The 11,251-nt window shown below is 39.6% G+C and overlaps 1 protein-coding gene across 1 annotated transcript in view; it reads right to left on the reverse strand.

Moving 5' to 3' along the window:
• Positions 1–1,340: 1,340 nt before the first annotated feature.
• The window catches only part of si:ch211-159i8.4 (matrix-remodeling-associated protein 5), a gene marked incomplete in the record, with an annotated part of 61,229 nt that continues 51,318 nt past the window's right edge, over positions 1,341–11,251 (reverse strand). Inside the window, 5 exon segments of the mRNA XM_014027564.1 lie at positions 1,341–3,467; positions 7,386–8,532; positions 8,672–8,752; positions 10,094–10,220; positions 10,291–10,489. Of these exon segments, the coding sequence (XP_013883018.1) occupies positions 2,914–3,467; positions 7,386–8,532; positions 8,672–8,752; positions 10,094–10,220; positions 10,291–10,489 (2,108 nt within the window).

The following is an 11,251-nucleotide window of genomic DNA, read 5'->3' on the forward strand; positions in this document are numbered from 1 at the left end:
CCTCTGTCAGTGTGGCCCAGGGCAGCTGTGGCAATGTACAACGTATCTTACCATCATCAGTGTCATAAACACAGGTTTTGGGTCAACGTGAGCAGTACCAGCGACAAACAGGGACGGAGGCAAGTGATAAAAGATGAGTGATTTTTATTTTTACAGGTGCGGGAGGGATCTGTGGTCTGGACCTGGAACAGAACGGTAGTAGAGGTGAGTACTTGATAATTTTCCAGAAGAGGACTTAAACAGGTGAGTGCAGCAGGTAGGTTCTTACGGTTTGGGGAAGGAGATGAAGCACGGAGGAGTTGGTCCACAAAGGTAGGATTCCCAAGGTGAGTATTTACAGGTGCGTGGATATTTACAGTGAGTTGTTGGAGGCAGCGCATGAGAAACTGGTGAGAGGCTTGAAGTCTAAGGCGGCAGGCAAAAACATACTGGAGAACTGATTTCCTGAAAATAGGTAAGTACAAGAACACAAGTAATACAAAACAGAGATAGTAACAAGTGGTGGGCTGATCTCATACCAAATAAGAGGCTATGCTCCAGCGCTGAGTTGGTCTTTGGCACTGCCTTAAGAAGCCTGGAGTAGATGAGCCAGATTGCACACAGGTGTGGGTGATCAGCGCTGCCACCAATCAAGGAGGTAGGGGGGTGGAAACACCAAAATGTCACAATCAGTGGGTGAATGGGTGAATACCTGAAGTGTAAAGAGCTTTGGGGTCCAAGTGAATTTGATAAGGTGCTATGTAAGTTCTAGCCATCTACCATTTATTTCCACCCATTTGCATTAATTTTCACCAAGATCTTGCATTGATGATGGTAGAGTATGACCACTGCACAAAGCCTTCTCCAGCACATCGCAAAGATTCTCAATGGACTCTGTGGAGCCAAACCATGTGTGAAAATGATGTCTCATGCTCCCTGAACCACTCTTTCATAATTACAGCCTCATGAATCCTGGCATTGTCATCTTGGAATATGGCCGTACCATCAGGGAAGAAACAATCCACTCATGGAATAACCTGGTCATTCAGTATATTCAGGTAGTCAGCTGACCTCATTCTTTGAGCACAGACTGTTGGTGAACCTAGACCTGACCACCTGCAGCAACCCCACATCATAGACCTTAGTTAGATCCAGCTGGACACTATTTTTTTTGTCCAGGCAGCATATATTCCTTCCAAATTTATTGCTGCTAGGTGTATTATAATATTGAACTAATGAGAAAGATGTTCAAGACAACCCCCCAAAAAACTAGTAATAGACGTGCATTTTATAGACCCCACAAAGGTACAAAGTCATCCTTAAAACCACTAATTAGTGAAAATGGCACAATTAGTAAAAACCCTCTATAAATGTGTAGTTTATTTATAAATTAGAGTTAAGCAATGGTAAAATTATGATGAATTTGAATGTATAGAAGAATATCAAATAATTACAATAAATCAATGAAAGTCATTTACAAAAAGCTAACGCTTCTTAATAAAAATAACAGAAATACAAGGCAGTACAGCACAAGAAAAACAGTTTACACTAGAACAAGTTTGCATGATGACATCAGAGTTCATTTGTAAACAAAATAATTTGCAATAAAGTTTGAAGAAAAATGTCACCCATGTTCTTTAATATTACTTTTAGGGAGATGAATATTTTATATTCATACAGTGGGAAACACTCAAACTGTGGTACCTAATGAGGAGGACAGGCGGTGAGGGTGGTGTGGGACATGCACGAGCACAGTAAGACAGTCAGTAAACATGACAAAGAGCAGGAAAAACACAGAGAAGATACATAGATAAAGAATGATGAGAGGGCTGGTGAAACAGATGAGGAGTGAGGTGTTGGCAGGATCAACCCAGAACTCGGGCAAAAAAAAAGACTGACAAGGAAGCTCAAAAAACACCTCAAAACATAACAGGGAACAAGGATTACAGGGAGAACGCCAAAGTGGCCGGAGAAACAGCACTATGATCAAACACTGAGGACATGAGACAGAATATAAAGACAACAAATGAGGGGAAAGCAAGAAACACCTGGAGGAGAAGCAAGAGGAAACAGGTGAGGGAAGGCAGGGCTGAAGGATGGACAGACAGGAGACAGAATGGAAAAACACCAGGAGGAGACTGCAAACTAATAACAGAAAATGCACAAGTACAATCAAACCATGACAGGCTGGGTCAGGGTAATGGAGACTCCAAAGAGAGCTGTAAATACAATAAAAATGCACCAAAATTTTGCAAATACAGGGACCAGAGACAGCTGGATAACGCAAAGCCAGACTATGTCTTTTATAACAGAATAAAAAGTAGTAATAAATCTTTATAATATAACATAATGCAAGAGCGATACCATGTTCCTGTGCATAAAAAGTACCAGAAGGTTTGATGGTACGCCATTAAACTACAAGCCTTCCAGGATTAAAAAACTATTCAGGGTTAATGCTAAAACTCTGGACTTTGTGACAAGAATCAGGAAGAGAAATTGAATATTCAACCAAACTCAGAGGATGTTTTAACAAATTTATTAAAATAGATGTTGGTGGAAGTCAATAAACTCAGGAAAGTGTAGATATTCTCTTATAGGAAAGGGGAACGGTTACTAGTTCAATGGGGTACCATAAAACCTTCTTGAACGTTTTATGCAGATAAACATCTTGAACTAAAAGATGCAGTTTGAAAAGACTGCAGAGTGTGGAGAGAAGACAAACTTACTTACAGTACATAATAAAATGCCATTGTGAAAGTGTATTTTGAGATGAATTGGTGGGTACAAAAAACAAACTGCAATGTTTCCCAAACTATAAGGTACAAATCAAGTCGGTTTAAGTCTGCCAGCAGAGCATCTTTATAAAGTTCAGTAAAGGTCTTGTCTCATCTATTCAGAGTTCGATTCAGAGTTCTCCTAAATCAGGTCTGTCCCTCAAACAACCTGTAGGTACGTTGATTTGAAATCTGTTCCCAGGGCGTTTTTAGCATTACATTTATAAATACCAGAGTTTGTGAGCACAGGATTGTGTATGACCAGGCTGCCCTCCTCTGTCATGTGAATTCCTCCCCGCGCCGTGTACCGGTTGTGTGGCAGCAGCGTGGTGCGCCCGGGTAACGTCCATGACACCTCTGGCTTTGGCATACCAGCAGTGACACACTGCAGCATCACCGGTGTCCCCCGGGTAACTCTCGTTATGGAAGCCATGGTGCTGGTGATCCGTGGTGGGAAGACCATCACTGTGACTGGATAGGAGAGCGCTGCTGATCCGAAAGAGTTGGAGGCTTTGCAGATGTACGTTCCTTTGTCAAAAGTGGCAACCTGTTTGACCTGGAGGCTCCCATTGGTGAAGACAGAAATCCGTCCAATAGTCTGGGGCTTGTCCAAAACCACACCATTGGGTAGAGTCCATGTGATGGACGCCTGGGGCCAGCCATCCACAGAGCAAGGCAGGTTGAGACTGAGGCCATAAGTGATCTTCATCCCACCTGAAAAATTAAATACATAGTGTTCTGTCATTAATAAATACAAAAGTAAGTGAGATGTTTGTGTTTTGTCATGTTTTAGTGGTTTTGGAAACACTTTCTCCAAACCAAACTGTATTTTCAATCTTAGTTGAACAGAAAATCTCAAAGATTTAATAATATAAAGGTTTAGTTTAGATTTTTTTAAAGCTGGTGATTGTGGAGTTTCTATCAGTGGATTGAGCTCAGTTTGGTGAAGCATAAATTTTCGTAGGGGAGTCAGTGATCCTGACCGGCACCATTCAAAACACATTTCTGCAACTTTTGAACTAGGATCACAAAAATCTTACTGTGGTTCATGCAGATGCTCTTTTAAAAACCAGAGCAGACAGTACACAACTTAGACTGTGTTGACAGTAAGATGTCAGTATAGGAGTCCCTCAAGGATGTGTACTCAGTCTTTTGCTCTTTGTTCTTCTAATACATGACCATACTGTTAAACTGTTGATGACTCATCATTAGTTGTGATGAAAACATCTTATAATACAGAGATGGTGTGCAGACAACAATCTGTCTCTAAATGTTAAAACTAAAGTGCTGTTTGTGAAGTTTATAAAAAGAACTGAATGATATCACAACAGTGGCTTCATGGTGGAGACAATCAACAACAAAACATTGGAGGGAGGGGGTCCCAAATAAACAAAAATATAAAAAAAATAACCTGGCCATTCAGTATTCAGTATTCAGGTAGTCGGCTGACCTTTCTTTGAGCACAAACTGTTGCTGCAGTCTGTTTTGATTTATTAAAAACATTTTTCTGCAGTATATGAAGATTATTATTTTCATTGTTGTGACAATAGAGGTTTCATGTTCATGGTTTTTCAATTTCTAATAAAAGGTCGCAACCTGCTGTTCTGTATAAGTAAGGTTTTGTTTGTCAAAAGTGGCAACCTGCTTGACCAACAAGGAGAAAAGCAGATTTTTCTCCTGTAACTTTATTTTTTGGATTGGTGTATGTTAACAGAAACAAAAACATAAAACTGAGAAAGAAATGTCTTTTTTTATTTAAATGTGAACGGAGACTAAAGCAAAGATTCTGATATACAAGAACTATATACCCATAATTCTTCAGTAGTGTTTTAAGACTCATCAAGCCAGGCTAAAAGAAGAAAGTTTGTGGAACTTGTTTTGTACTGTACCCATGTAGACTCTCAACACACTAAACCTGGCCCAGTAAGATCAGCAGAGAATACAGCTCCTCAGGAAAGTGAAGCATTTGGGAATCTCCCATTCTGACTTCAGCATCATTTATCATAGTTAAGGAAATTTTGAGACTTGATTAAATTTTAGATACATTCTTATTTATTTATTTATTTATTTATTTATTTATTTATTTATTTATTTATTGTGATTGATTGCAGTTATTTACTTTAATCAGTGATAGAATCAAATACAGTATGTCTCTACTTAAAATAAGTTTTCCTCCACAGGATAAACAAAAACTTGGTTAAGATTTTGGATATATTAATGCTGACATAAAAAGTACCACCACTAGGGTGTTACCAAGGTGTTCTTAAATATTTTTGGTTTGTCAAGGACACGTAAGACTTTAGCGTAACCAGCAGCAGAAGTATTTTTTTCTGTTCTGATTAGACACACTGTGACTGTGTGGAGTGGAGTTTTTAGAGCACAGAATATAACATTTTTAATTGAGAACTGAACTTGTTTTTTGAGCGTTTATTCTGGCATCCAATTTTTGAGTACTTTCTTACAAAGTTGTGATGCCCGATGTGATTGGATGACTCTCATAAGTCGACTGAGACCTGAGGACAGCCAAGCTTTGAAGATGGATCCTGTTTTTTTTTATCTCAAAGAGGATCATAGCCAGCTTCTCCATAAGGGAGCAATGTTGGAAATTGAGATTCATCGTCTTGAGAAGATGAATGCTTTAAATGACAATACGACACTTGTGCAAAACAGTAGCTGCGTTTCCATTGACCATGAAAATGCGCAAATTAGAATTTCGAAAATAAATTTGCTCAATGGAAACATGTCAATTTCGGAAAAAAAATACATTTTTTGACAAAATGTTTTTGCGCTAGGATGAAGTGGTTTTTCGGCCGTATCGAAATTGGTGTTTTTCGCAAAACTGCAAAGGAAACAGTTTGTTTGCATCACGGGAGTCACGTGATCAACAACTGGCTGTTTCTACTGGCGAAAAAGATGATGATGAAGAAGATAACAGGAAGTAGAAATAGTAGTAATATTACAGAAGCAGTATAAAATAGTAAACTCGCTGACTACAATTTCCCAAAAACACAGCATACGTAGCCGCTCCCAAGTAGGGACTTGTCTCTGGAAAGCCTCGATAAAAGATGCCGACGTCTCCTCTGATGATGAGCGCTAGTGTCGTGGTAGCAACATGCTATGTGTTTACATCCATCACCTCCATGTTTGTAATGACTTATCATGAGAACAAACGTATTCACGCGTGACTTTAATAGCATTTCTTACTTAATGGAAACACCACAGTTGCGAAACTGTGTTTTTCGACATTAACAGAATATCGACAAAGTTTTGGGCACATTTGCAGTGGAAACGCAGCTAGTGAGAAGGCTGTCTGGAAGAGGCCAAATGTTGAAGAGAATGGGGGTGAATGGAGAAGCAGTCATTTTGAACTTTTGTTTTGTTGTTTTGTTTGAACTCTGCAATCTCACTTTTTTGGCACAAAATCAAATACATCTATTACTAGATAACTGACAGGGAGAATGAAGCATTTTGACAAAACAAAATGGCTGGAGCTACAGAGACAGCAACAGTTTATCAAAACAATTAGAGATAACAACGAGCCAGCGGAAGACACAGGAATCTTTCTGCAAAACAGATTCACCCCACTTGAAGGAATTTGTGAGTCAGAAGAAAGCTAATTTTCTGGCCCCAGCGAGAGATCTGATGCCAGATTCAGCCCAAATTAGCTTCCTCCAAACCGAGCTTGGAAAGAGAATGCCACTAACCCAGAAATGCTGGTTTTAGCTGTCAAAGCTGTGGGTGAGCTTAAACACATTTAAAACAAGAAAAAATACAAGTTTCTTAGCTTTGCTGATAATATGGTGTCTGATCTCACAGAGAAGATAATGGAGATCACAGCTGAGTATCCTGCTCTGAAAAAGTTTGTTATCCACACAGGAGGAGATGACATCCCTGTCCTTGAGATGGAGTTTTTAGATCAGAGAATAAAAAAAATTAATTGAGAACTGAACTTGGTTTCCTGCACATTTATTCGGGCATTCAAATTTTGAGTATTTTCATACAGCAGCACTAATAAGATTGTCCTGACCAGATGTAGCACCTCTTTGTAGAGCAATGGTAGGTCTCAATCACCTCCTTAAAGTTCATTGTAAAAAATTAACCAGAACAAATGCCCAAAATATATGTTTTGACTCTGGACATGTTATTTATTCTAAAGACTGTGTTGGTCGCACTCTGCCAGTGGCAATGACTGAAACATACCTGGTCAATCCTACTGAAAAGAAAAGTTAAAATCTATTCACAAGAACTGATTTGAAACTTTTGAATCTAGCTGTTTTAATATGACAGACATCTAATAGAAATGACCTTACTTAGACTAACCTAAATTAGCTTTTTTCTTCTATGAGAACCTATCTCTAATTTCCAAAACAAATATTACTCTGAAGGCTGTCTCTGTCAGGTACTTGTAAAATACTGCCTGAAGCTTCACAGAACCACCTTCAAAGACATACAGACTATTCCCTTAAATTCCTAAAATGACCCCAAACATTTTGATTTTTTGAACGAATTTGTGTGAATTGAAAAACACAAAAAAATTTATTAAAAAAAAACTTGTGTAGACAGAGAGAAACAGTAAAAATAAATAAATAAATAAATAAATAAATAAATAAATAAATAAAATTCAAGACCTACCTGTAGATCCTCTTAAGACTGGCTTCCTGCCAGCTTCCAGGGCATACCGTTTCTCTGCTTGACCAGCCACGTTTTTTGCCAGGCATCGATAAATCCCCTTATCAATTGCAACAGGTTGAGAAATCCGTAGAGTTCCGTTACCAAAATGATGGGTAAAGCGTTGAAGCCTCAAGCCAGGTGGTAATACTGTTCCATTGGGTAAAACCCATAAAAAGTCTGGGTTTGGCTTGCCCCTTGCAGGACATTCAAGGATCAGCTCAGCACCATTCTGTTTAATTGGTAAAATTTCAATATTTGGAAAAGCAAAACTAGGTTTCTCTGCTAATGAAGCTACTTCTAATTCTATGGAAAGGGATGCCTCACCCAGGTGATTTTTGGCGAGACACTTATATCTTCCTTCGTCCGTCTTCCTGACTCCCCTCAGCTCCAAGCTTCCATTTTTGTGGACTTGGAAACGTCCTCCAAGATAGGGTGACGTGAGGGAGTGACCATATGGAGTAACCCACCAGACTTTTGGTTCTGGTTTGCCCTCTACACTGCAATCCAAAAGTGCTGTTTGGTAAGAAACAGTCAAAAGCTTTGTAGTACTCTTTCCTTTTACTCCACTGATAAATGGTTCCTGAAGTTCAGCTTCAATTATCATGTTTTTAATGTCTTCACCAGCAGAATTTTGGGCCACACATACATATTTCCCTTCATCAGCCAGTGTCACCTTATTCACAACTAATGTCCCGTCATCCATGATTCTGTATTTGTTTGACAACACTGGGATCACGTCTGTCTGTGGTGAGATCCATGTAATGGTTGGTTTAGGCTCACCAACAGCCTGGCAGCTCAATTTTGCTGTTTCTCTCAACTTGACTATGACCAGCGATTGTGATTTTTGTCCAATTTTTGGAGCATTTGGTCCCACTTTCACATGCACTATTCGTTTGTCTTTGCCCAGTTTGTTCTTGGCATGGCAGGTGTAGTCCCCCTCGTCTCTTTTGCCCATCTGTTGGAGAAGTAAAGTTCCATTCCCAAACATGACAAAGCGGCGACTGCGAAGGCCGCTGTCATCAGACTGAAGGGCGTTGTTGACAAACGTTCCATCTGGAAGACTCCAGAAAACCTCTGGATTGGGAAGGCCACTTGCAACACAGTCCACCTTAGTGAATGAAAAAAATGTGATAGTGATTTTTAGGGTGAAATTCAACAATTGCACTTTAGGAGTGATCTTTACAATACTCAAAACCCTGTCCTTGATGATGAGTGAAATCTTGTTACTGCCTGTTGGGGTCTATTACCTGGAAGTTTTGTCCAAAGGTGATGCTGGTCTGTGCAGTCCTTACTTGTTCAATTCGAGGAGGAGTCATCAACACTTCAACCTGCTCAACAATCACATGAGAAATATTATTGGAAAAATACAATGAAAAACAAACTTCAATGACTTTTCAGCAAATTTTACTTTATTGAGAATGTGTCATCAGACCAATTGCATCAAAAAAATCAAAATTAACAGATCACAACTACATCAAATTAAATATCTTATTGTTTTATATTTTCCCAACATAGCACTTCGCTCTCAGACTGCAGGTTTACTTGTGGTTCCTGGAGTTTCTAAAAGTAGAATGGGAGGCAGAGCTTTCAGTTATCAAGCTCCTCTCTTGTGGAATCAACTTCCAGTTTCTGTCCGTGAGGCTGACACTCTGTCTTAAGATTAGACTGAAGACTTTCCTTTTTGATAAATCCTATAGTTAGACTTAGGTTTCCTGAATTATTCTTCATTTCTGCTGCTATAGACTTAGACTGCTGGAGCACAAACTGAGCACATTTCCTCACTCTGCTGTTGTCTTTAGTCTCTCTTCTACATGTTTATTGTAATTATTTCTATCAATAGCATGTTTTCTTTGTCTCTCTTCTAGAGGAAAATACACCTGGACCAGTCTTTCTATGCTTGTGTCTCTTTCCTGTCCCCCAACCAGCCAGTCGAGGCAGATGGCCGCCTGTCCATAGCCTGGATCTGCTGGAGGTTTCTTCCTGTTAAAAGGGAGTTAAGGATGGGACACTGTGGTGAAGTCAAGATTCAACACAATACTGGGTTCTTTACATTGTTTTTAGATCTGGCCTTGGTCAGATTCCACTGGGAAGAGTTTTTGCTTGCGTTGAATTTCCTCCATCTCTCCTTCCTCTTTGGTTCTGCTCTACATCCACGGTGCCTCCTTTTCAACTCATCTGAGATTTGGGGCTGTAGTTGAGTTATTTAAGCTTTTGAGACTTTAATCAGCTACTCCTGGTTATAACAAACCAACGTGTTGCTAAGTTTATACATAACAATTGTTCAAAAGGAAAGTATCATCAAAAATCCTTCCAACTGCACAGCATCTAATAGCAGAGGGAATAATCATCTAAAAAAGGTGCAATTTCCATCCACAAAAAGAAGAACCAAATCCTCAAAACCAAAATCTTGAAAGTAACAGAGCTGCTTCAACATGCTGCCACCTTGATCGGTGCGACTCTAGAACAAAAATTTTAAAAAAGGGAAGGGGTTGACACTTTTACAGGGAGTTAAAGACCCCCACATAACTATTAAGATATAATTTTGAAAAACCTTTAACAAGTCATTGCTAATGCACCACAGTGCCTTGAGACAGATGTTAAACTTAAACCTTTTATAAAGATCAGGGAGCAAATTAATCTTTAAAACTCATTATTTGTCATGCTCATACCTGGAAGAGCTCCATGTCCTCTCTGTTGGGCCGAGGAATGAAGCACAGATAGTTTCCAGCATCCAGCTCCGTAAGCTGAAGGATCCTCAGAGTCCCATTTTGGAAGACTTTAATTGGTCTCTCTGGGCTGGAGGCAAAAGAAGCTGCTTGACCAGTTTAAGGTTATTAATGGTGTGACTGGTCCTTAAAAGTATTACCTGTATTGATGCTCCAGAATAGTCCTGGAGGGCAGCTGCCAGAGGGTCCCTCTGGTGGATCCAGTGGAGTCTGGACAGTGGAGGTAGACGGTGGAACCATACATGGCTGAAACAATGTGTTGCCGGGATGGAGTAGCGTGGTGCTGGGGTGGAAGAATGGGAGGAGGAGGAGGAGGAGGAGGAAGGGGAGGAGGAGGAGGGATCAGCTGGGAGGTGTTCCTCCTGACAGGAACTGAGCCAAGAGACGCTCCTCAGACCGACCCAGAATTTTCAGATCTCTAAATCAAACTCAGCAGAGACCCTGCAGGAAGATGATTCCAGGATTAGCATGTTTGAATCTGGATTAGAATCCTTTTGTTCACTAATACACTGGATTTCTGTGGGATTAATGTCAGCTGCAGCATGATTCTCTCTGCAGAGAATAACTCCAAGGCTTGAAGGGATGTTCTCTACAACACCAGACTATCAAACACTGTAATTATTAGAATAAACTCCACCTGGTAACAAATCAATAAGTGAAACACAAACTAACATTTGTTGAAGGAACGCAGATCTCCTCATGTTAGAGCTCAGTGTGTTCAGGACCACCACACCAAGTTTTACACCAGCTTCTGTAAAAGTCTGTATCGCCAAGAAATTGGTAATGTGATATACATCACAATACGGTATATCACAATATGATATCGCAATATGATATATCACGATACACGATATATTGTGATGTATTGCGATACTTTGAGCAATGTGATAATTGGCAATTTTTCTCCAAAAGATTCTAATTGAGCACACCACAGATTACATATAATCTGATTAAAATCACTTTGCATTTCCCAATTCTTAAAGCCTTAATTAAAAACTGATACGTTGCTTTTGTGAATCAATACTGTATCAAGAAATGAAATGTCGCAATATTTCAGTGTATCACTGTCTTCTATCCCACCTACATAAAACTCATTTAATT

This window comes from Austrofundulus limnaeus, unplaced genomic scaffold (genome assembly GCF_001266775.1).
Source record: "Austrofundulus limnaeus strain Quisiro unplaced genomic scaffold, Austrofundulus_limnaeus-1.0 Scaffold663, whole genome shotgun sequence".
Classification (NCBI taxonomy): domain Eukaryota; kingdom Metazoa; phylum Chordata; class Actinopteri; order Cyprinodontiformes; family Rivulidae; genus Austrofundulus; species Austrofundulus limnaeus.